The 27,299-nt window shown below is 40.7% G+C and overlaps 1 protein-coding gene across 2 annotated transcripts in view; it reads right to left on the bottom strand.

Moving 5' to 3' along the window:
- ASPH (aspartate beta-hydroxylase) overlaps positions 1–27,299 on the bottom strand; it is a 211,438-nt gene that overhangs the window by 4,681 nt on the left and 179,458 nt on the right. For both annotated transcript variants that reach the window (XM_041769500.1, XM_041769501.1), the window contains exons 22-24: positions 16,543–16,678; positions 10,384–10,475; positions 9,890–10,023 (exon numbers count right to left, since the gene is read on the bottom strand). In XM_041769500.1, coding sequence (XP_041625434.1) covers positions 9,890–10,023; positions 10,384–10,475; positions 16,543–16,678 — 362 coding nt within the window. The remainder of the gene's footprint in view (positions 1–9,889; positions 10,024–10,383; positions 10,476–16,542; positions 16,679–27,299) is intronic.

Here is a 27,299-nt window from a genome sequence, read left to right as displayed (position 1 = left end):
AATCCAGAATCTACTTAAAATATTGGAAGTAATTCAAAGACCCAAATAGAAAATCCTAGGTTGTGCAAAATTATATTTTTCACTAGATTCTGATGGGTGTAAGAAAGCCAAAGACTTAGGGATGCTTTATGGGAGCAAAATCTTGAGCACATTATTCATGAACTGAAATTCCCTGTGAATTGGGACGAGCTTTTAGTGTTGAAACACACTGATTTATTCAAGGAACACCAGTGCCTATAAATGTGCAATTTAATGACCATTGGTCCATGGCTTTTCAGATATTCAGTCAAAATGGACCAGCATAAACAACTGATGAAACAATTTTTTAAAAGATTTTATTTATATATGAGACAGTGAGAGAGAAGGAATGGGGGGAGGAGCAGAGGGAGAGGGACTGCACTGAGCATGGAGCCCAACTCGAGACTCAATCTCAGGACCTTGAGATCATCATCTGAGTTGAAACAAAGAGTCAAATGCTTAACCGATGGAGGCACCCAAGTGCCCCGAAACAATTTTTTTAAAACAAAAAATCTAGGAGGTATTCCAAAGAGCTGGATTCCTCTAGGGCCATAAACTCATGGGGAAGCATGTCCCAGTATCTTCATTTTGCCCTTCCATTTTCTTTCACTATTTTCCCAGAAAACAGCAAAGATACCCAAGTATTAATGTAGATTCCTTTCGAATACTTCAAAACTGGTGTCTTTCACTTATGAGAGGGCAAATGTGACAAAAAGTGCAGCCCTAATTAACCTCAAAGGGCAGAACAAAAAAATCCCACACAAGCAACATGCAGGCTGAATGACTGGGGTTAAGCAGTCATAGGTGGCTTGTGTGGTTGGGAAAGGATGAGGTTTTCCACAAAGAAAGATAGAGCTAAAGAGGTCAAAGGTCTTTAGATCTCTTCTGAATGACAAAGACTCTCCTTGCAATGCAAGAAACAGTTTTCAGGCCACTTGCTTTGTGAGCAAAGTTCCACCAAATATGATTAAGTTACTCAAAGTATGACATGAAAAGTGCCCTCTGGAGAAAAGATTTTTCAGAGTCGTCTTTGAGCTTCCTGATGGTGCTCACATGGCCTTTCTCTGAGGATTCAGAAACACAGGACCAGAGTGGGGAAGCTGTACCTTTTCCCCAGGGGGCTACCTCATCTGACCATTAGAATTTCTTACCCTTATGGGAAGAATGCCTCATCCTGGTTTGCAAAAGATACAAGAGTATCTGGCCCCAAATAAAGCAATATCATATAATTTCTCAGTTTTCAAGTTATAATTAATGACACCAATATAATGGTGGAGGTACATACCTAACAACCATAATTGGGTCACCGAACTGTCATCAACAATAATCCTATTAGATGCTTACAGAGTCTTTCACCTAAAAACTTTAACTGATCATAGCTTGGTGATCTTTGCTAAAATGTTCTGAGGTAGGCAAGAGACATGGTTCTAACTTTTCAGCAAAGGAGTCATTCTGATACTGTGATTCTGTGGAAGAAACAGAAAGTCACCAGCCTTGCTTTGTTAGAGCCCAAACCTTTGGCTCAAGATCAGGGTACAAGGGGGATATTCTTAGTGCCGGTAGCTAGCTGCTGTGGTGAGGTAGCCTGTAAGGTGTTTTACAGGCTGAGTGGAATACACGGAAGGGTCAAAGAGCTCAGGAGTGAGGCTACTTAACACAGTGCTTATTAATTCTGATCTACTGAAATCCCTCAGTTCTGACTGCATTGGAAATCCTGGCACATACTAGAATTGAAATGTAAAACTCTTCTCTCTCTCTACCTAATATATGCAGACAGAAACACACACACACACAATTCTTTGTCTGTCTGCCTGTCTATCTATCTATCTATCTATCTATCTATCTATCTATCTATCTATCTATCTGGACAAAGCACTTTTCTGGAGTCTAGGACACCTGTATTCTTGTTCTGACAGCTGTGATCTAGCCATGTGATAAAGCAGTTCATGTAGGGGCCTCAGTTTCCCTATTTGTGCAATGACAGAGGTAGATAAGATGGCCTCTAAGGCTCCTTTCAGCACTAAAATTCTCTTAATTCTCTGAGCTAAGCTATTGGTTAGGATGTCAGTCTTCATATTACATTTCATAGGATTTACTTAAGCTTTCATCTGAGGAGTGGGTATATTTGCCATTTTGTTTACTGTCAAAATATTAATTCCAATAAAAGATGGCTAACTTCACAAAGAAGCAATCTTCCCAACAGATTGTATATATACACACCCCCAGCATATCTCCCAGCCCCTCATGGAAGAGCCCCTGCCCAGCTGCCACAGGGCTTCCCTCTTCTCCACACAGGCCTGGGGATTCCAGATTATGCCCTCCTGTTCACCCCACTGCTACCTCTGTGGAAGCTTTGGGCTTCCTCCTCTTGGTCTTAGGTCAACCAGTAGCAGAGGGCTCTGTAACACAGCTGAGAAAGCCAAAAAAGGACAAAGAAAGAGAAAAGGCAGAAGAATCACTCATAAGGCCTCCAATGGGATGCCAGTGCCCACTCCCCCACATACCTCTATTTCTAGGGTAGGGGGATAGAGAGGAAAAAGAGAAATGCAGGGGGTGGGGTAGAGCTATCAGCTGTGCTCCTGCTGGTCCTCTGTTCTCTGGCATCCCTCCTGGCCTCATGCCTATCAAATCACGGTCCCTATCTGTATCTGTACCATCCCTCCACCAACTCTGGCCTGGCATACCATGGTTCTCTATCTGGTTCTCCTTTCCTAATTCCTTAAAGTTTCACCTCCTCCCTGTCAGAATGCGCCCTCCAGGTTACATGAACCACTTCCAATGGTGTAGGAGTGCTTGGTCTCACTCCTTGGAATATAAGGGACAAAAGTCTCCATTTCTGCAGCCATCAGATGAGAGGACGGTAAAAGATCAAGTCCACTGAGTGCATTTACCACACAGTACTCCGTAAATAGAGTTCTGAGGGCAACTCTATGGATTGCTTTAAAACTCAAAACCATAGAAAGATAGGCTTTGATTCTTTTCCCATCTCACCGATGAGGAAATCAAGGCTTAGACAGGTTATGCACATCGTCTAAAAGATTGTGAGTTAAAAGCTTCGGAGGGCTGACCCAGGAACCTCCACGTCATTTACAATTGTTGTAGTGGAATGGATTCCAACTTTGCAATTTTTCAACAATCAGTTCAACAAACAAAACGTTTGCAGATGATTCATATTCCATGTGGGAACCGCCATTCCAGTAGAAGTGTCACTGTGTATCCATGTGGATGAATGCCGTAGACACACTGTGCCAACTAGAACAGGGACAAAGAGGCTCTGACTGATGCTTTTAGTTCACCAAGTTGCTCAAGGAAAGGAAGAAAGGGCAAAATGTTACCTATTCAATAACAAATCTTCAGGAAACATATCTAGTTAAAATGTCATTTTCAACCTGCAGCCCAGATGGACAGACTTGAGCAATGACTTACAGATAAAGTCACATTATGGTTGGGATGGAAGATGGTTACATTTTGTGAAACAGAAGAGCTTGGATTCCAGGGAAAATTTGAAGACTTTATCTTTTTAGACGCTTTATAAAAACAAAACAAATGCTGCCTATGAACAATTTCATGGTGGCTTTAAAAATTAAATCTTTCTCTTACTGTTAATATTATAGTATGTCTTCCACATGCTCTTCCTAATTAGAAACTTGAGATATTAATGGGAAAAATATGTTACAAACTGAAGTATGTTACGGTAAAGGGCCATTATTTTTACAGCAACAGAGACAGGAATTAAATGACTTATTGCCAAATTCATTTCTTCAGCATGATACTGACATTAGTGCTGACTCACGCTTTCCTGGTATGTATTAGTCTTGTCCAATATTTTGTGCTGGCAATTTGTAGGCAATAATGCTGAATCTCCTGGAGGAACCACATGGTCACTCTTCTTTCCTGCAGCCTGGTTCTAGCATGTCCTGGAGCCCTTTTTGGAGACTGAGTAGAAAGAATTCCTGTCTGGGATCATCCAAAGTTCAAACAACTTGGTCACTCCATGAGGTTAACAACAATTAGTTCCTGCTTGCTGGTAGCATGTTTATCCACTGACTTAAGTTCATTCAGCTTTGGATCAAGATCATAAATGAGCTCTTTTGACAGGCTGCAAAGCATGGCCTGTCAGGGGTGACACAAGTGGTCCAAATATGGATACTGTCCAGCTGCTTTCTCTTCCTTGTTGTCTGGAAATGAAAACTAGCATTCACAGTGATCAACTTTTAAGTGTAGGATGATCTTAGTTTTGTTTTTATTTTATTTTTTAAAGATTTTATTAATTTATTTGAGACACAGAGAGAGCACGTACACAGGCAGAGGGAAAGGCAGCGGGAGAAGAAGAAGCAGACTCCCCACGGAGCAGGGAACCCAATGGGGGGCTTGATCCCTGGACCATGAGATCATGACCCAAGCCAAAGGCAGACGCTTGACCAACTGAGCCACCCATGCACCTCAGAATGATCTTAGTTTTGTAACCACAACCACCACCAAAACCCTAAAAGGTCAGAAACCTATACATAGTGAGGGTATGGGGTTGAGGTTACACAGACTTTCAAGCCAGACTGCCTGGGACCAAATCTTGATTCCAATATTGTAGTGGGCTGAATGGTGACCTCCCCTAAAAAGTAAGTCCACCTGGAAACTGTGAATATAACCTTATTTGGAAAAAAAGGTCTTTAGGGTTGTAATGAAATTAAAGATCTTGAGATGAGACCATCTGGTTTAGGCTGGGCTTTAAATCCAATGATAAGTGCCATTATGAAAGAGAAGGGGAGGGGTACCTATGTGGCTCAGTCAGTTGAGCATCCAACTCTTGATTTTGGCTCAGGCTGTGATCTCAGGGTTGTGGGATCGAGCCCCACATCAGGCTCAGTAGGGAGTCTGCCTGAGACTCTCTCCTTCTTCCAAAGCTCTCTCTCTCTCTTTCTCTTAAATAAATAAATAAATCTTAAAAAGAGAGAGAGAGAGAGAGAGAGAGAAGGAGAGAAGACATGGGGGAAGGTGATGTGCTGGTAGAGGCAGACACTGGAGTGATGTGTCTACAAGCCAAGAAACACCAAGGACGGCTGGCAGCTACCAGAAGCCAGAGGAGGTGCAGGGCACACATTCTCCCTCAGAGCCTCTAGAAGAAACCAGCCCTCCCAATACCTGACTTCAGACTTCTGGACTCTAGAACTACAAGAGAATGAATTTCTGTTGTTTTAAGTCATCCAGTTTGTAGTAATTTGTTATGGCAGCCCTAGGAAACTAACACAAATTCAGCACTAAGCTGAGCGACCTTGGGGAAGTTACTTGGCATCTTTATACCTCAGTCTCCCCAGCTGTAAAATAGAAATTTTAATAATCCCTTAGGATTGTTGTAAGGATTGAGAGATTCATGTGTGTGGCATCCTCAGAGCTGCTTCGCACAGCAAGCACGCTATTTATCATTACTGGGTTCCTCTCCTCCTTCTCACGAACATGCAGGCACTGAGACGCGTCTGGGCAATATCTCTGAGTATCAAGATCAAAAGTAATATTTACCTTTTTTTCTGTCGTGCTTCTCTGTGTTTTACAAATTACGTACAAGGAATATGCATCATGCATCAGTTTTACGGTCAGAGGGCATTTATTAATTTTAAATGATCATTTAATTTATATAAGAGGCTGCATATCTGCAAGCTCATCTTCAGATAAAAATTGCTGCGCTATGTTTTGCAGTGATGGAATATTTAAACAACATGCATGCTAGCAGGACCCACACAGCGCTGGAGAAACAGCAATGTCATTATTAATACCTGAGAACTCCAATGTGCAAATTGTTACGGGTAAACTACTCTTTTGGAAGTTGAGAGGCTCTGAAAATTGCTTCCTGTTGCCTAGCACAAGGAAGTCTGATTTCTTGGTATATGTTTCTCTTTCCACACTAACAGTATTTCTATAACAGTGTGAAACTTCCAGGTTTCCTATGACAGTCTTTCTGTCTTTGGAGTTTAGAAACCACCTGTCTACTCTTCAGCTATCAAGCTATTTTCACTGTAAGCATCACACGGTATTTTAACTGACCCATTTCTCTTATGAAAGACACCATTTTTGTAATGAGGCACTTAACCTGACCCAATCACCCTTGAGTTAAGGCTTGCTGAGGATGAGAATGTAACACAATATGAAGTATGAGAGAAGGGACACAGGGAAGGGTGTTGACCAGCAATCATGATGAGGCGGAAAGGCACTGATCCTTCTGGGCTCTCTGGGGTTGAGAACAAGAAGCATTTTATCTTCTGCAAAATCAGCTTCCTGGCCCAACCATAGGGAGGTGGGTGGAAAGTACCTGTTAATAATCACTGCAAAAAACACCATCTGCAAGTTATTGTTATCAACAGGTACTTCCTGTCACGTAAAGAAGGTTACGTTTTAGCGCAGTGGAAAGCAAGGGCCTGCCATGTTACCTTTCTTACTCAAGCTCGCCCTCCATGTGAGTTGTAGGACTGGGGCTACTTGTGGCAGGTCAAGACAGGTAACCCCAGCATGGTTTTGACTTGGGGGCGGTAGCTGTCCCTTCCTTTGTCAAGCCCGGTCCCCAGGTGTTTGCTGGGAGCCTGGGGCGGGGAATGCACTGTGTAGGCTCTGCTGGGACACCTCTCCTGGCGTCACAAGGTGAGAGTTCTGCTTGGCTTCTCATTTCAGCTCTGGCACTGTCCACCTGCTCCCCTTCCTCGCTGCCACATACATTCCTTCAGCCTGGCCTTATTGCCTCCAGCCTCTGATGACTAGGATCAGTTTGCGCATGTCCTTCTCTACCTATTCCTAAGTGGGCTTTGTCTAGTGATTTTTTCCTAGAGTAACTAGAAGCAGAACAGACCAGAAATTTTAAAAAATACCTGGAAAGCAGGAGGGAGGGAGGCCAGGAGTGAGAGAGGCAGGGAAGGAGAGGCAGAGGCAAAGATAACAAACAAGTTTATAACCATCAGGCAGTACTCAAGAAATTGGCCTAGTTCTCTTCTCTTTCTTTACCGCCTCTAGTTATTCGATCTTGTAACCCTCTGCATTCTCTGTATTCTCTGGGTCCCCCCGCTGTGTCCTTACCCCTCTTCCTTTTGGTGGAGATCCTGCAGACCCAAATGGAGTTCCCAAGGGCCTGAAAGATTCATGCCATCTGGGGAGGAATCTCTCCCTGTTCAGCTATCTCTGACTGTCGTCCTTGTGGAGGCCGAGAAAATTAAGGCCATTCCACTTTAAGTTCAGCGTTAGCACAAGTACAGCCATCCCAGGCCCCTGTGAATAAGAGCTAAACTTTACCTTACTTCAGTTACAGGAAGAAAACAGCTTACAGCTTAACATCCTAGAAAGCCCCTATTAGAATAAGAACAGAGCTCAAAGCCCTTGAAAGCCCCATATCAGAATGTAAACAGAACTTGAGAAATTCCTCCAGCCCTTCTGGAGGTCCCCTAGACCAGCCCTTAAAACTCAGCTGAAACCCACCTGGGGTCCAAGTCCCTGCTCCCCTGTGTCTGGTTTACTTGGACCCAAGCTGGAGCTTGTAAATAAACCCTCGTGTGTTTGCATTGGTGTCGGCTCCTTGGTGGTTTCTCAGGTTTGCAATCTTGGGCACAACAGTCCTGGTCCCGCCCCCCCTGCCCTCCACCGCCCCATCTCCTGGTGGTTCTCCTTTGTCTGTCTTCTAAGTGTGGATGTGTTCTCGGAGTCTCAAGCTTCCCCCGGAACCTCCTGCTAAGCCTGCCTCTTGAACCTTTATGTCTAGACTTGATTTCTCTCCTGAGCTCCAGGCATCTGTATCCAGCCGACTTCTGAATGTTTCCACCACTGTGCTCCAATAGCAACTTAAATAAAATATATACAAACACAGAACTCATTATCCATTTCCCTGAAATTGCCTCACACCTCCTAAGATCTCAGTATTTGCTAAAGCATCAAAAGCCTCCTACTGACCAAAATGGACACCGCCAAGTCACCTTGAACTTCCCCTCCCTTGCACCACACTTGGGATTCACTTGAGTCGATTTTCATATCTCCTGCGGCTGCTTTTTACTCTCCCTTTGTTTCCAGGATCTTCTTGGGCAGGCTGCTGTGGCGGGCTGTTAACTGTTCTTCCTCTCTTCCACCATACAGCTTTTGTCCCCCAGGGCTTCCAGAATACCTTCCTGACAAAGCTCTGATCCCACTCGTTGGTATTCAAAGCCTTCTATGACTGGGCTTCTATTCCACTCTTTCACTTTTTCTGACCTTATTCTAAATGTGCTCTTAAAGTTTTTAGACAAGGGGGTGACTCTAATGTCTTGGAGGGCTACATAAGCATACCACAGCCTAAGCCAGAATCAATGCCCTTGAATCTGAGAAAATGAAGCCGAAGAGCAACCAATCACAGCCAGCCAACTGGGCTTCCCCAAGAAAGGCAACCACTTCCACTATAACCAAATACTCGCTTTGATTTACTTAATTAAGCATCTTCTCTATAGGAACCCTGTCCCCAGCTCCTGTCCTAGAAAATCCTAACCACCCTTAGAGTTTGACATTACCTGATGTGAACTGGTGCGTGCTCAAATAAACTCTTGAAAATTTTAACATGCTTTGGTTTATCCACATGACAGAACCCTACACTCTTGGTTGCTGAAATCACTCCATATTCTTCACACGTGCCCTATAATTTTTGGCTTCTGTGCCTTTGCAGATCCTATGCTTTCAGCCTGAAATGCCCTTTTATCTCAGCTTTGAATTCCCAAACCTACCCATCTTTAAAAATCACCACTGTCAAGATTCTCAAATCTTGGCAGCAAATGAGTTACTTGCCCGTTGACCATCTGTAGCATTTTTATCTCTACCTCTCTTAGGACTCACGACATTTGAGCCTGTGTTATGTCCCTGATCAGGTATGTCTGGCAGGGGAAGGCTCCCATCTGATCCAACTTCGAATCTCCCACAGCACTTTGTGCTGCCCCATGTCCCAGGGCAGGCCAGTCTCTGTCAATAACCAAATAAATGACTGTGTACTCTTGAACATCCCACTCCATCAGATCTCTACTGAGGACCATGACAAATATCCAGGAAGATAGCAACTTGGTTTCTGACCTCTAGGAGCTTCTAGAGATTAGGCTAACATCTGCTAATTGATAAAAAGCAATGGAAGAGAAAGAATAGGATTATTGGGAATATACACTATATACATTCTAGTAAGTCAGGAAAGAGGCTCCTTTTTATGAAATGGCATTGGATCTTAGTAACGGGTTTATTTTGGATGGGTGAAAAGAAGGGCATCCCAGGTGGATGGAATAATAGGATTAGGACAGCGAAAGGCATGGGGAGAAGGGCCTAATGTTCACCATGTCCCACTCATGCTAGGATGTGGGCTCAGTGCCTTGTATGCATTATTTCATGTAATCCTACAACAATCCTGCATAGCAGATAGCATCACTGCCAATTTTATAAATAAGGAGGCTGAGGCTCGAGGGGATTAAAGAACTGGCCAAGGTTATACAGGATTAGGTGGCAGAGCTGAGATTTGAAAAAGGCAGTCTGCTTCTGTTGCACCACGCTGCCTCCTCTAGAGCAAAACACAGAGACATCACTGAGTATTTTCTTCAGGGCTCACTATAAGATCGCTGACTCTGAATGCCAGTCTGTCCATCTAGAAGAGCGAGGAGGCTCTTCAGCAAGTTGAGAGTGGCGTGGGGAGAAATGATTAGGGAAGAAAGCCCTCGAACTGAGGAGTGCCTCCAGACTAACAGAAAGAACAAAGAAGGGACACAGACTCAAGTTTGGATTATCACCCACTCCAGCCTACTGTAGCGACAAAGGAGGAGAAATAACCCGAGTGAACAGATTGGTTGTAATGAACACCTATCCTCAGAGGTGATAAAAGAGACAATGATGGGAGGAAACTTACTTGGTCTCATTGGCGCATCGGATCTTACAGCCTTCTTTGGGAATCACCAAGCCCAGATGCATTCGGAGTCTGCAGTTGGTGGGCCCCGTGTGTGGCCACACGTGAGTTCCCGGGTGCATAATGGAATATTTGATCTGCGCAGAAAATATAACAAACTGGTCATCCATTTATTGAGGGGTGGGGGAAATGCTAAATTCAAGTGACAGGATAAAATTACTATCAACTTGGATATGAACCTTTGTAAGACTCAGAATTTTTATTCTCATCTTATTTCTTTGTTATCAAAATAAGGACTCACATTTCCCACAAGGAGCTAAACACTGAATAGTTCCCTCCCTCAATTCTGACTTCAACCACAAGAAATTACGTTTCATTGGAGAGTGAAAAAAAGATGCCTTTGCTGGGCCAGATAAATGTTTCTTTAGAAATGTCAGCACTCCCTTATTCCTAATAACTAACTGCGTTCTTCCCATCACTGAAGACACGTTTGGTACCTGTCCTCTTCTGCATCCTGTTGTCTCAGGAAATTTATCTAGTAAAGAACAGGTTTTAGGAGCTCCTTTACAGGCATTTTCATTTTTTCTTCCTAGAACGAGAAATGATAAAGTCATTTTGTTAGAAACAAATCATAGGAAGACTTTAAGTCTTCCCGTTTTGACCATGTGCAATCTGTATTGTCACCCTCACGAGGAATGAGAAAGCTAAGCAAACACAAGAAGACGAAGTGTAGCTGACAGTAACTGGCAGAGCAAAAGGACCAGACATCTCCACTCTGTTGGATTATCAAAGGACATCTAATGGACAAGGTGAGTGTTGACTATTTATTCTTCTCCCTGTAACAGGTAAAATAATGGCCCCCTCCCAAGGGTGTCCATATTGTAGGCAGGAGACAATGAGTATGTTATGCTATATGGCAAGGGGAAATAAAGGTTGCAGATGACACTGAGATTTCTAATCAGCTGACCTGAAAATAAAGAGAATATCCTGGATTAACTGGATAGGCCCCATGTAATCAAAGAATCTTTCAATATGGAAGAGGGACACAGAATAGTCAGTGTGAGAGTGATACAGAATGAGACAGACTTGACTGGCCATTGCTGGCTTTGAAGATGGAACGTGGGCAGAGTCTAGAAGCCAGAGCCTCCAGAGGGAATACAGCCCTGAGGATACTCTAGTTTTAGCCCAATGAGACCATTGTAGACTTCGGAGCTCCAGAGCTATAAAGATAATACATTTGTATAATTTTAAAGCTACTAAGTTTGTGGTAATTTGTCAGAGCATTTGTAGTAGATTCCCTAAGGAAAAACGTAGCTTCTATTTCTAATCTAAAAATGCATTTCTAGGACTACATCAATGAGTTACCTAAACATTTTTAATTGGAATTTAATGTATTTTTCATTGTGCAGATCATCCTTTATATGTTGATAAAGAACAGGATTTAAATGAAGAGGGGAAGGAGTATCTGAGAGATGATGTTTTCTATAAGTAACTGTGTCAGGAACACAAATTTTGGGACATAGTCTTAAACATCCTGGACTACACAAATTTCTTTCAAATGACAAAATGACTATGTCTTAGAAAGATATGCTTAGAAATGTACACAGCATTATTTGCTCTTATGGAGGAGTAAAACAATGGATTTTTTTAAAAGATAGAAAAATTTTAATTCCCTATTCAAGATTTCACAAGGGGCTGCTACACAAAACTGAGTTTAATTTTATCTAGTTAATGTTAGTTGTGTCCTAAGATAATCATATACTAAAATTAAAATAAGAGTTACAAGGAATACAACTTAACAGCATTCTCCTCAAACAGACCTCAATATTTTAGAAAACAACTTCTATATGTATGTTAGCTTTTCCTAAGTAATCTTTTTGCCCTTTGAGTAAAATGTTAGGTGCTGTTTCTAGTGATTAATGGAGTACCCCAAATGAGATGAATGATAAATGCCAGTCTGAATAAATAGGTTCCTGTATACGTCTTCATAAAGCATTTTTTTTTTTTTTTAGATTTTGTTTATTTATTCCTGAGAGAAACAGAGAGGCAGAAGCATAGGCAGAGGGTGAAGCAGACTCCCTGTGGGGAGACTGATGCACCTGAGCCAAAGGCAGGCACTCAACCACTGAGCCACCCAGGCACCCCTTTATAAAGCATTTTTTTAAAAAGATTTATTTATTTATTCATGATAGACATAGAGAGAAAGAGAGAGAGAGAGAGAGAGAGAGGGAGAGAGAGAGAGGCAGAGACACAGGCAGAGGGAGAAGCAGGCTCCACAACAGGAGCCCGACGCAGAACTTGATCCTGGGACTCCAGCATCACGCCCTGGGCCAAAGGCAGGCACCAAACCGCTGAGCCATCCAGGGATCCCCCATAAAGCATTTTTAATCCTAGCTTCCCATGCCTTCCCTTATGCAGGATCTGGGGATGGCTTGGCAGGAGTCCCCAATTCTGGGCTCTATGCTATGCAGGCAGCAGTTGAGTGAATCCTGGAAGCTTTAGGAGGAACTAGAGGTGGCTGAACTTCCCACCGGCGTAGTAGAGAGGGCTGAAAACATATCACTTCGTGAATAGGTGTGATGTACCTTAATGAGTGGGTAACCCTCATAATGAGTGGGTAACCTAATGGACTGGGTGTCACTGGGACTGCCACTTGGTCAGGACTAAATATGAGACGGTGCCTCTAGCCACTGAGACAAATAAATCTTTTCTAGTCTGTAAACACATATTCTCTGTGGAGGGAAAAGCTATATAGTAGATGTTTGACATTCGTGGATTACCACTCGTAACCATAAGTGTTCACATGTGATGGCGAGGATTTAGGAGTGCAACAACAATTCCATGGTGCTCACTGTGGGCCAGGAACAACTTGACATACTTAAAAGGACTCATCTGATGCCTACAACAGATGCTATTAGCCTTCTATTTTAGAGAAGAGGAACAAAGGCACAGGGAGGCCACACGATAAGTGGCACAACAGGAATTCCAGCCAAATTGGACCCAGTCCGTGTTCTTAACCATGACCTGAGTAACCATGACCTAGAACCACCCCTCCATTGCTGTTATTATCATACAACATATGATTGTGATGTAATAAAAAAGTGGTACTACTATCACCTACCGGATAATTGTCAGATCTTTTGAGAGTACTCACTGATCCTAGTAATGACCCCATACTTGAGGCACAAATTTCATTGTTTCTTTTCAGATGAGGTTCTGAGGCTCAGAGATTCAAAAATATGTTCACATCACACAACTAACAAGTGGTGCAGCCAGGCCTCCAACCTGGGATTGTTGGTCTCCAAAACATATGCTTTAGAGCATAATTTATAATTTTGTCACATCATGGAGTAGAAAGCAGTTGTGAGAAGCAAATGCTCAGCTGAGGAGGAAACTATCCGGCAGTTGAATTCATTATGGCTTTATTGTTTTTTTATTATTTCTCACTGAGTTTAACTCTCAAGAAGTGATCAACTTTGTTTCTTGGGGAAGATGGCCCTAGAAGTTCTGTAAACGCAGATTTGGAAGAATCAATGGGCTACTTTGTTTACATGTGAATACACTTTTTTGTTTGTTTGTTTGTTTTGTTGTGAATACACTTTATAAGAAATATTCATAGGGTTGGGACTTTTAAAGGTCTTGGATTGTATCTTTTTTAGTTTCAAGGCTCTGCTGAGGTAACAGGTTCATCTTGCAGGACAATTCTGACCAACTGGCAGTGGCTACCTAGAACACTGTTGAGAAGGATTCAAAAGTTCTGCTTGAGCTCATCTAGGAAGGCTATTGAGATTAGTTAGCACTGTCTCCTATGGGTTCTGGAGGAAAGAATAACTGCACATTCTTGCATGGCATACCAAGTATGGTATGGTATATTTGCTGACCATAATTTTAGTGTTCATTGTTGGTGATAATTAATAAACTTAAAAAAATTTTTTTTATTCATGAGAGACACACAGAGAGAGAGAGAGAGAAAGGCAGAGACATAGGCAGAGGTGGGACTTGATCCTGGATCCTGGGATCAGGCCCTGAGCCAAAGGCAGACACTCAACCAGGTGTCTGGGCTGAGCCATCCATAAATTGGGATGGCTGAGCCATCCCAATTATTCTGATAATTAATAAACTTGAACAAAACTGACATTCCATAACATTCCCTTCGCAGTTTGAAAATGGATTTGTAGGCGACAAACTATTATTTACCTTTGTTGATGTTGTCTTTTTTCTCCAACTCAAAAGTTGGCCATTTAAAAAGGAATAAATATTCTTCAGTCTTGATTATGCTACCGGGAGACTCATCATGATTCCCACTACCATCTGGAGAGAGATGAAACTTCCAGCCACAGCTTTACGGCCTTCAACTCTCCAGCAGCATCCTTTCCTAACTAGAACTAGACAAACTCTAAGTCTTAACTAAATCAGATGTTCATCAGCCTCTCTGTCCGAACCTGAGATCTCAGCGTGGCTCAGAAACTGTCCTGCTGCCTCCCTTCCTCACATCTTCCCCAGCCCCTCCTGCCACGGGATTCTCCCTCCAGTTTGAGTCACAGCACCTGAGAGAGCATCTGCCTTCAGGAATTCCATCCTGCTTCTACGTGAGCTATGGTACTAGTTGTCTTCAAAACTCTTTAAACTGTGACTTTGCTTCTAGAAGACAGTTAACTGGATTCGTCCCAGAAGCCTGGAGCCACAAAGAAAAGGCCACAAAGAACCTTAACAGAACTTCCGAAAAGAAAAACTGTGACTTATATTCTCTTATGACAAAAAAAAAAAAAGAAAAAGAAAAAAAAGAACTGGAAATCAATTTCTATTTAATTAACTGCAACTAATTGGAAAATACAGGCTTATGATAGCCCTCACCCGAAATACACAGCTCAATCATTTTGGGTCAAAATGGAAATCAAGATAGAAATGCCATCACTGTCTGGAAACAATGCAACAATACAAGTGAAAGTATCATACATTACAGCCAAAGGAATGTATTTTGCCACACTTAAAACATTTTTAAAAACATGCACAAGTTTGGGGCACCTGGGTGGCTCAGGTCATGATCCCAGGGTCCTGGGATGAAGCCCAGCATTGGATTCCTTGCTCAGCAGGGACCCTGTTTCTCTCCTCCTCTGCCACTCCCCCTGCTTGTGCTCTCTCTCTCTCAAATAAACAATTTTTTTTAAAAGCACAAATTTAAAGTCAAAATGTTGCCTTCAAATCTTGTCAGCATTATTTATTTTCTTGCTTGCTTAATACTTTTATATGCCCTATAATGCTTTGCAGATTTCAACTTTATCTAAGCACCTGTTTTTAGCAGAGACTATGGTTCTGGAAATTACTGCCAGTGCTATTCTTAAGCACTGTTCTAGGAAGCATAAGGATGCTAATGCCTAAGGATGTTAATGCAACTGAGGCATCAGATGAACTTGTGAATGCTTGAGGCCAACAGAATTCATGCATTTTAGTGAGACTCCAACAGATAAAATTAGCATATTGTTCACATATTGACCTTGTAGCTCCCTTAAAAAAAATCTTGTTGGCAAAAAAGCTGACAGTCACTAAAAATCATGTGATGTCTCCTCTGATGGACGTATCTTTGAAAGTATTACTGAAGTAGCTCTTTTTTCTCTTATGTATAAACTATTCTGAAAGCTTAAGTGAGATAAACAACTGTGCTTATTTGTCCTTTAATGTAAACCCGCTGCTTGTCCTCCTCTCAATTTATTTGGTGCAGCTGAACATGTGCAACACATACTATTTAGTCTTCAAAATGGATTTATTTTTGGATAGACTGTTAACCCAGGCTGACTTGATTTTTCAAGAAGAGAACTGGAAAGAGTCTTAAAGCTAAAATTCAATGCTCCTCATTTTCAGGATAGATTGATATATTAATTCATCAAACACACATATACTGGAGCCCCGTGTATGTACCTGAGTCTGGGTTAAGCCTAAGAATGTTAGGTTGAATGTGACCACTTCCTATCCTTGGGGAGTGCAGACAGTGGTTATTATAGCTTGTCACTCTGGTGTCTTATCATCTCCAAGCCATGGTAACTCCATTTTGGCATGCAACATGATCTCCATGCTACAGAGCAAATGATGCTCAGGGAAGGTCCTTTTTTTCGTTTAAAGATTTTATTTATGAGAGAGAGAGAGAGAGAGAGAGAGAGAGAGAGAGAGGCAGAGACACAGGCAGAGGGAGAAGCAGGTTCCATGCAGGGAGCCTGACGTGGGACTCGATCCCAGGTCTCCAGGATCATGCCCTGGGCCAAAGGCAGTGCTAAACTGCTGAACCACCAGGGCTGCCCAGGAAGGTCCTTTTTAAGATAGTAATTAGCACTTGGTGGACTTTTAGGTTAAGCCTACACAGTAGGGTTACTCTTTGTAATGTAACATTAAATGGAGAAAGATCAGGAAAACCAAAATATTATTTATATATATTTATCCATATACACACGTGAGTATACCTACATACATATACACACACATATTTACATGCACATGTGCACAGAAATAATTGTTCATATACAGTTTTAAGAAACAATATTTTTTTCTGGGCAGTTTCCTTTAAGTTGGGGAATTCCAGCTCTGGGAAATAACTTGACAAGATTCGAGCCTTCTTCCCCTCAGGTCATTGGCTGCAGAGAACAATCTAGAAGTTGGGAGCTCACCTTGCTGCCACAGTGTAAACTGGCTCCAGTCACCTTTCTCCCTCAGGTTTTCGTCTTCAGGCAGGAAGAGGCCTTTGGCTTTATCCATCACTGCAAGGCCTTCATCACGGATTAACTTCCAGTTTCTTTCTAAGGACTAGAGGGAAGATTCTAGTTTTACTGGGCTGAAAATATGCCTGGTTGTCATTATAATGACTCTCAGTTTTTTGTTTGTTTATTTGATTCATAAAGTAATGAAATCTGTGCGCTCATCTAGTTTGCTTATTTCAATTTCCTCAGGGACTTCCAGTCAAGGGTTTAAAAAAAGCTTACTATTATTTTTGAGAACTAAATGCCTTTGCAGCATAAAAATGTCAATAATTCCTCAGAGAACAACAATCCCCTCCAAAAATTACATTTACATTTGCCTAAAGGTTGCTTGTTGGTTTTTTAAATGATCACAAGTGAAGAAGAGTACTGCTCCTGTTGATCATATTGCATCAGTACATGTGCACACTACAGTGTGCTCCACACGACACCCTGGCATCCAAGCTAAAATACAAATCACAGACTTCATTTCATCTTTCAACAGAAACGGCAATTTCACGAAGATGCCATTCAACCTGGTAAATTTTAATTACATTTCCAAGACATCAGAAACGTGTCTATTGGAACATCTGATGAATTATAAAGTTAACAGCAAAACAAAGCAAATAAATGCCCTAGGGCTTAGAATTCAGCCAAAAAAAAAAAAATATTTCTGACTTCTCATTTACCAGGGTGCTTTAGGCCCTGTCAGAAAGTGGGCTCAAGACCATCAGAGCCTTGGAGTGGCCAGGCAGATGCTGCTAGGCATGTGGAAGGAACATTCTGGAGCTCTTAGCTCTAGGTGATCCTCACCAACATACTGTGATGCTGGTGAGGGTGGGAGCAGAGGAAAGTAGGCCAGGGTGAGCTGGTGGTGGAGTGGCAAACCTAGAGGAACTACTCCTAGGGAAAAAAAAAAAGAATAAAAACTGCTTTCCTACTGTATGATTAGACTAATTGTACCGATAAACCAGGATTTTGAAACGTAAATAATGCCAAACATTTTTATGTTAAATGAGAGATGGATGGAGTAGCTGAGAGTACATGGAGAGAGAGGGACACAGTACCTGATTTCAAGAGTCAGAGCTCAAGAGCATGGAACTAGAACTAATTAGTTACAAATAAAAAGAAGGATTCTGACACCCCCAAAAATGGAAACAACAATTAGTGCTCCCTCAAAATGGATTAATAGGCCTTGTAAAATATGATTCTCTATCTTTCGAATTAATCAAGCAAAACTGGTCGACCCATTATTGGATAGAGTAAAGCATGAGATAACGTGCAATGTGTTTTTACCAACCCCTGCTTTATGAATTCATGATTCTATGGAGGAAAAGGGATAAGGAGCCAGGAAGGCTGCATAGGTGGAGAGCTCCAAGGGACAGATGCCCTCAGAGATTTGTGTGAAAACATGGTGCCAACTTCAGCTCTTCCCCAGGAACATCTTTCATATTATATGACAATATTAGGTTTATTAAGATATTCTAGGCAAGACATAGATTTTCAGATTAGATACTGATTTTCTACTTCTTCTTTTCCCCTCATTTCTTTGTGTCTACTGGTTTATTTCTTTTTAAAATGCCAGCTTCACTGAGGTTATGATTGACAAAATTGTAAGGTATTTAGAAGTGTACATCACGGCAATTTCATACACATATACATTGTGAAAAGATTTCCACCATCTGGTTAATTAACACATTCGTCACCTCACAAATTTATTTTTCATTTTTTAATGTTTTAATTTTTCCTGTTGAGAACATTAAGTTCTACTCTCTTGGCACATTTTAATTATACAATAAAGCGTTAACTATAGTCACCATGCTAAACACTAAATCCTCAGACCTCATTCATCTTATAGATGAAAGTTTATACCTTTTACCAACCTCTCCCTATTTCTTTTATTCCTCCACTCCACCCTGGCCTTGGCAACCACTTTTCTGCTCTGTTTCTATGAGTTTGACTTTCTTTCTTTGTTTTTTATTTTTTTTAATTTTTTTTTTTAATTTAGATTCCACATGTAAGTGATACCATACAGTGTTTGTCTCTCTGTGACTGGCTTACCTCACTTAGCATAATGCACTCAAGGTCTACCATGTTGTTGCAAATGGCAGGATTTCCTTCTTTCTCAGATGAATCATATTCCAGTGTGTGTATGAGTGTATTTATGTGTATTTATATATATCTTTATCCATCTACCCACTGATGGACATTTTGGTTGTCTCTATGTCTTATTGTGGACAATGATGCGATGAACACGAGAATGAAGATATCTCCTCAATAGCTCATTTTCATGGTCTTTGGATATATCCCAGAAGTGGGATTGCTGGGTCATGTGGTGGTTCTATATTTTTAATTTTTTGAGGAAACTCCATATTGTTTTCCATAGTGGCTAGGCCAATGTCCTGATTTTATACAGCTATTTCTGTGAGACCTCTCTATTGATTTGTGTCAATCCACAGCTACTGCTACCACCACACTGATTTATGCTGGTCTTGGTCATCAGTAATTTCAATATTACTTCATCCCAAGTAGGTAATTCATAAATAGCAAGTCAAAGGCAGAATTCCAATAAAAAAAAATACTCAAAAGCCCTCACGTTGGCAGGTCCCCTGAGTGACAGAATATGATGTTTTTTTCAAGAATCCCAAGAGTATGAAAAAGAAAAAAATGCACTCCATGTATTCACATCTTCTCAAATGTACCTAAATCACCAACACTCCTTGCGGCTATTGTAATTTGTTCAAGTTGATAGATAAATCTAGCAGATTCTTGTTAAGTTGTCTCACAGATGAGGGGAGAATTACCTTTCTAACACATGAAATTACTTTTCGAATGAGGTTACTGGAGCCTTACACAGCAAGCTCTTCCCTTCTTCTCTCCTGGTATTTTAGAAATTTCTTTCATTTCTTTTGAAAGCTGATATTAGGAGCACCTTTGCACAGAGCTGATCTTTTGTTAGGAAAACAGGGTACAAAGCCCTAAGGAAAATGTTAAAGTGATTGCATCACTAAATAAAGTTTTAAAAATTCTTCTTAGGGGCAGGTTTTTACCAAAGTAATGAGTGCCATTGGGTTTGTTGTTGGTTTTTTGTTTTTTGTTTTTTTTCTCAACTTTGGATAGATACAGCATGGTCTCTTTTATGGGCATCAGGAAGCAATCTGGGATGGGACCTGGGAATTTTACTTTTAAGCATGAACCAGGGAACCACATTGTATAAAATTCACATGATCACAGGGAATTAAACACCAAACCTAATTATACAGGGTATGTGTGTGTTTGAGAATGAGAGAGAGAGAGAGAGGGAGAGAGAGAGAAGGAGAGAGAAAAGGAGGGAGGGAAAGGATATGAATCTTCTCTATAGTAACACCACTCAGATGTTTGGGATGGCAAAAAAATTCCATTTCTTAGTAAATTCCAACAGGAACTTAAAGGCTCACACAGAGCAGATCATGCCTACCTTTTTAAAGGTCTCATCTAAAATATTAACTCTTTGACCCTAAATACACCCATTTCATAAAACTGAATAAAAGAAACTGATAGGGTTGGTATTTGAGATGACTGCCCGGGAGACAACAGCTTCTAATTCACATTTCTCTTTGTCGCAGCACAGATTTGAGAGCACAGAGATTTGATTGTTTATACGGTGCCACATGGCTTCGTAAACCTATCATGAGCACTTGCCTTTTATTGAACCTCAGCTATATTTGGCACTTTTGTTATCTCTAAGTGGAGTACCCAGCTTCAAGCCTCATTAATCCCACAACACACTACGGTTCTCTTTAATGCAGACCCTCCCTAAGCAGTTGATGCCCTCACTTCCCAGATTATTCTGTTTATTCACTTGGTGAATGAACTTTCAGCTTTTCTCTTCAACATCAAAATAGATTAAGTCCATTTTTAAAGTCTTCTCCTTAAATGGATTTCTTGCAGAAAAGTCTTGAGAAGAGCTAGCTAAAGCTAAATTAATTCTTACAGTTAAATAGTTAAATTGCCCTTTCTATTTTCACTCAATTAAAAGTACATATTTTTAAAAGTCAAATAATACTACAGGTCTTATGATAAAAGCAGCTGTCTCTCACTCAAGTCTTCCCCCATCCTGAGTCCAACCCCGTTAATTCCTTTGAATACCTCTTCTGCTATTTACTTGCTTCTATCTAAATACTATGTTTATACTGTTATTTCTTGATTTATTCATTTCAGACATTATCACTCATTTTTCTCCTAGGGAAGGTAACAAGTTAATAATGTGATGTCTTCTTTGCCCTCTCCTCAATCCAGCAACAGTTAATTTCACAAATCTTTCATACATCTGGGTAAATTCACATTTGGGTTTTATAACATCATGACAATGAGGTATCATTTGCCCTTGAGTCATATCGTGATGATTATCCTTCATCCCACGTTTCTGCCCTCTTTTCTTTGGCTTCATTTTCTTTTCTTTTTTTCTTTTGGCTTCATTTTCTAATGCACTTAACACTGTTTCTCCTTCATAGCACTGAAAGAGTGATACAAAATCTCTTGATACTATTCTGCCCCTTGCCAACAACATCAGAGAAGCCACAACTTTCTTTCTTTTTCTGAAGATAACCCTGCAGTAGCCACCTGCCTTGCTTTGATCTGGACGTGCTGGGCAAGCATCATCAGGGAACTTTCCTTGGCTTTTGGCCTATGGTTATCTTCCTAATTATTGCATTCTAGTTGTTCCCAAGAAAGGACACAGAAACACTAAATTTCTGAAAATATCTGAAGCTGTATTTCTACCTGACTGAAGGCTTGCCTGTTTATACGATTTGAGGTAGTAACTAACTTTCTCCTGAGAATTTTGAGAACAATGCCATTTTATATTATAACTTTTAGTGTTGCTGTTGGGAGATTTGACCTTTAGATTCCTTTTTTTTGGTCCCTGAGAAAACTTTATAGAAATCAGTAGTGTAGTGGGTATGGAGCTGGACTGCCTGGTTTGGAAATGTCTCTCCCACTTACCAGCTATGTGATATTGGGCAATTTACTTATCCACTGTGCCTTAGGTTCCTCATTTATAAAGAGCGTGAACTACTACAATTTTCCTCAAGAGCCTCTAAGATTAAATGTGCCCAAAGTACCTCTGTTCTGTGTAAGTACAGGTATGATGGTAATGATGAGGATTTTAAAATCTTCTATTTCTGGCTTCCTGAAATTTCCTGAAAGCTCATTACTTACTGGTCCCTTCAATATGGAAACTCAATTTTTTTCAATTGGAGACTATCCAGTCTTATTTCTTTAGTAATTTCTTCTCCATCCCTTCCCTATTCTTTCTGGAACTTCTTTTGTTTGTTATGTTGAACACGTTAAATTGAGCCTCCAGTTTTCCTAACTTCTCTATTTTCAATCTTTTTTGTTTTACCCTTCTGAGAGATTTTCTTGACTTAGCTTCTAATGACGCTATGAAATTCTTACTTTTGCAAGTCATATTTTACATATTTCTGAGAGAGCCCAATTTGGGTCTTTTTCCTTTCCACATCATCCAATCCACATTATCGTGGCTGTACTGTTCTCTTACTGCCCTGAGTTATCTTAGAAATACTATTTCTTTTGGCATTTGCTCCTCACACTTTCTGTTTCCCCTGAGTTACTATATTCTTTGTTCAGTTCTTTATTTTCTTTCACATTGAAGGGTCTCTCCCATGTTAGACAGCCCTCAGCTGTGAGTCCTACAGGACTGAGACAGTGTTCGGAGCTGTGTGAAAGGGGGAGGCACATGGTTGACAGGCCTCCCGGTTGGGTGCATCATCAAGCCAGTTTCTTCACTGGGCATCTGCAATGTAGGGAGAGCAGCCTATCCTCTGAGGCCTTGCAGTTGCTGCAGTACCAGGTACCTTCAATGCCTTCTCTTTGGAAGCCCCTCCACAATCACTTCTATGGGTTTCACCTTTCTTGGGATGGCCAAGTCACATTCTACTCCCCTATTATATTTTCAAAAGACAAACAAAAACATCTGTTTCATCTGTTCTTGTCTCTCTCTTGCCTTATTTTTTTTAAATTTGTAAATGTACATTTTTATTGTCATTTAAGTGAAGTTTTTCTTTTCTACTGTCATTTTTTTCTTCTTAAAATTCTTTTATTATCATTTAAGTGAGATTTCATGTGGGAGATACTAAATGTATTGCTCAGTTCTCCTTAATCATTCTTCACCCATATTTTCTATACATCTGGAACAGCTGGTTCTTATTTATTTCCCCCCTTTTTTTTTCTTGTAGACTAGAAGGATCTTCTAGTAAAACTGAGAAAACAAAATCCTATTAGCTTGCAAAACCTCTTAGTAATCCCTGGGATGCATCTTCAAAACTTCACCAAACTCAAAGTGATGCCATTTTACACAACAGAGATAGGCAGCAGAGAGAAGAAAACAGTTCTCAGCAACATATTTCATATTTTATTTTAATATTTATTTATTTAATTTTTAAAGATTGTATTTATTTGTTCATGAGACACAGAGAGAGAGGCAGAGGCACAGACAGAGGGAGAAGCAGGCTCTCTGCAGGAAGCCCAATGTGGGACCCAACCCTGGAACTCTGGGATCATACCCTGAACCGAAGGCAGCCCCTCAACCACTCAGCCACCCAGGCGTCCCAACATATTTCACATTTTAAATCAAGCCTTGCTATTCCACATATTGATTTATTGTCATGCTAATTTCTTCTCACTTGGCCTACACACTTCACTTGCATCATTTGGTTGGTATTCCCCTAATTCCATGATGTGGTCAGATGATGACAAAATTGATTATGATCCTTGAAGCCTGACATAAGATCACTTTTAATTTTGTCTTAATCAAGTATTATTCATCTAACTGAGCTTTAAATATTTTCTTCTATGTAGGAAAATAGAACTGTTCAGAGAAATGTTTTTGCTAAGGCAGTAAGTAAACATTGCAGACTGCTAAGTAAGGGGAGTTTCTTCACGAATGGTGTTAGTTTGTGGAGGTTGCCATAACATATAAATACCACAGACTGGGTGACTTAAACAATCTAAATCTACTGTCTTACAGTTTTGGAGGCTGGAAGGCCAAGATCAAGGTGTTGGCAAGTTTGGTTTCTTTTGAGCTCACTCCCTGCCTTGCAGATCTTCTAGCTGTGTCCTCACATGGTCTTTCTTCCATGTGAGCACACATCCCCTCCATGTGTCCAAATTTCCCTTTTCCCATCAGGACACTAGTTATATTGGATTAGGGCCCACCCCAGTGGCCTCATTTTAATTTAGCTACCTCTTTAATGACCCTATCTCTAAATAGTAACATTCTGAGGTATTGGAGGGTTAGTGCTTCAAAATATGAATTTGGGGGGACACAATCAACACATAACATAAAGGTACATTCAAGTTAGAACTAGTTCCAGCTAGGAGGGAAAATAGCAGATGGAAGGGGATCATGAGTAAATTCACATCAACATGGAAAATAGTACATTTATGAACAAAATAAAACATAGTCATGGAAACAGGCAGGAAGAATTATGCTTGTAACATGTGGACAAAACATGTGATAAGGACTCCTAGTGATCAGATTAATATAAATAAGAGTAGGTATGTAACTGCCTATGATTAGCTGTTAAGAAAAAGGGAAGCGATGGGACGCCTGAGTGGCTCAGTGGTTGAGTGGTCTGCCTTTGGCTCAGGTAGTGATCCCAGGGCCCTGAGATTGAGTCCTGCAATGGGCTCCTCACAGGGAGCCTATTTCTCCCTGTGCCTATGTCTCTGTGCCTCTCTCTGTGTCTCTCAGGAATAAATAAATAAAATCTTAAAAAAAAAAAAAAAGAAAAAAGAAAACGGGAAGGGAGAAAATAGATATTGGCAATTGAGAAGCCCCAGAGGTGTGTATATACCTTGCAAGATTCTAACTCTAAATCCAGAGAAGGCACGTGGCCAAAGACTATTTTAGGTAAAGTTTCTATGTTAAATTGGAGTTAGAATGAATTGGTAGCAGTGGTGCATTAGTACAATATATACCAAATTCCATATAATTGGCTGCAAACATGTTAATTATTACCTGGGAATTCTGTATCTAATTTTTTGAGATATAAAATCAGCTTAAATCCTAGCCAAAACACGCCTATACTTTATACCATGATAATGAAACGTGGATAGCATATCCTAGATAAGACAAGAGTAGTGTACTCTGCCTTAGAGGGTAGAGGGCATCCCCCTGAGTGCTGAACTGAAGCTATGAATCACAGCAAATGCCACAGTGAGTGCGATGCTCTCACTGCAAACTCTCTTTGCAATAATTTCAATAAAATCTCTGGGGAAATTAGTAGCATTAAAAAAGCAATCTCTTTCTGGTACTGATGCATTTTAATCAGATTTCCTGTTTTTCCGAGTTTGAATATAAAGATTAAAGAAAATATCTGACATTTCTCATTGTGGAAATAAAGACCAACTGAACGAGAAAAACAAAGGCTATTTATTCATATAGCAAGGGAGCCAGCCACCATGACCTGTGCTTTGGTGAAGAAGTGGGAAAATTTAAAGGTGAAAAAAGGAAAGGCTTCGGGGTGCCCTGAGCGGAGGCTGTTAGCAGGTAACTAGAAGTGAGCATCCTATATGACTGGTTAGGAGAGCGTATCTGGCTTTCTCGGATATGTCCTAAGTTGGAGGCAGGGGCAAGCATTAAGGAAGCTGTCAGTTATTAATCAAGTCCTGGACATTTAGGGCAATTGTTACAGAAATTATTCTTTAGCTTCCTGGATTGTCACTAGAGATTGCTACCTGGCCAATCTGGCTTCCTGAAAGTCTGGTTTACAGGAGGCTGCCTTCCTGGGTTATTTAGAAAAGGAGGCAGTTTCCCAGGCAGTTTGCTGCAGGCTGTGGGTCAAGGTTCTAGTTTTATATGTGGTCTAGTTTATATGTGGACAGTGTGGACACTGTCCATTTGTACTTTCAGTCTCTCATTATCCTTACTAAAGAAAAAGGTTAAGATAAGGTACCCTGCACCAAGGCAAGGGAACTGGATTTTGCTCTTCCTAGAAAGTGGCAGAGAAAGGGTATTTTCTACCAGGGTAAAGAAGAAAAGATAGTCCAGATTGCCAAGGAAAACATCTAGCCTGAGGACTTCAGGAAGCAAATGAGACTCCTATTCCTTATGCCCTAGGCCAGACTGGCAGGCTTGTGGATCAACATTCTTGGTCAGAGGCAGTTAAAAGAGGAGGCGAAGTATCACCACCCTTCTCCACTCTGCCTACAGGGACCAGTGCAAGCAAAAACCTCCAAGTCCCTACCATCAGCAAAAACCCTAAGGGTCTGATGGGGAAGGTTTCTGTGCATATAATCAATACATTTCTTGATAAACAGATTATCTATATGTGCATAGGTATATTTAAGACATCAACCCATGTGGATGTTACTGACATAGATTATGACCTATAGGTTTCAAAATGTTAGAACAGCAAACAGATACAGTTCACATTTTTTTCTGAAATATTAAACACTGTACTGTGAATTCCCAAAGAGAATCACAGATAAAGATAATTTTTAGACTTTTTTTTTTCATTGACCAATACTGAAAACTCACCAATCTCACTCTAAGAAAACAATCATTTAGTTTGAAGTAATTCAAAGAATAGAATATATTTTATTCTTTCGCTGTGTTGCTGTAACTGGTATCATATGCCATCCTAGAAACTTGGCCGAGTGTTGATTCCTGTTAAGGGCTCAACGCAAATAGGAACATCCATGATGGCAGATTTTCACTGTATTGTGTTTCGTTTCATTTTTGTGCCTCACTAAAACCTTGCAGTAGAGAAGAAACTGAGGTAATTATCTTGAATTTAGAGATAAAGAAGCCGAGGCTCAGAGGGTGAAATGACCTTCCCCAGGGGTCAAAACTGAGAACCAAACTAATGCTTCCAACTGCTGAGCCCTTTAAAGTGTACAGTTAGAGTGCACTTTAAGTTATATCGCCATCCAATTTCCTGGATTCTCTGGACTCCTACTGCCATTCGGTTGTTATGTTTTGTGAAAGTGTCTTTAGAGTCCCAAAAGTTTAAGGTTTGATTTAGAAAAATAGGATTAACTATTATGTTAATCTTAAGGAACTGCTTTTAGCACTTCTTTATAGTACGGTACTTACTTTCATAGAAAATTGCTAATCTGCTTAATTTACAGCTTAATTCCACAGTAAATCTGACATTTTTGCTTCTTTCTTAATCCTTTTCATTTCAAAAGTAGTTCAGTGGAAACATTCAAATATTTAATCACATAGATAGAAAATATTGAACAGATAGAAATGTTGAACCACTGATGTATTACTGTGTAAGTCTTATTTTTGTCAAGTTGACATTATTCATACAGAATGGATTTCTTAATTAAAAGCCACAGTCTGAAGGAAAATGACAGAGTATCACTTTAATCAATCATTCTTATGCACTGTGTCATGCCATCAGAAAAATATTACTGGGCACTCCTCCAACTAATACAAGTACAATATGAGGAAGAGGAAACTCACTTGTGATGCTATTCATTTGTATCAGAGCAGCTGCTCTGAAAAACTCAGAAAAAGGATGCAAGAGGGCAGCCTGGGTGGCTCAGCAGTTTAGCACCGCCTTTAGCCCAGGGCATGATCCTGGAGACCTAGGATAGAGTCCCATGTCAGGCTCCCTGCATGAAGCCTGCTTCTCTCTCTGCCTGTGTCTCTGCCTCTCTCTCTCTCTCTCTCTCTTTTT

Source organism: Vulpes lagopus, chromosome 9, assembly GCF_018345385.1.
Source record: "Vulpes lagopus strain Blue_001 chromosome 9, ASM1834538v1, whole genome shotgun sequence".
NCBI classification, from domain to species: domain Eukaryota; kingdom Metazoa; phylum Chordata; class Mammalia; order Carnivora; family Canidae; genus Vulpes; species Vulpes lagopus.
The sequence above is the reverse complement of the archived record's forward strand: the minus strand, read 5'-3'. Positions and strand labels throughout refer to the sequence as shown.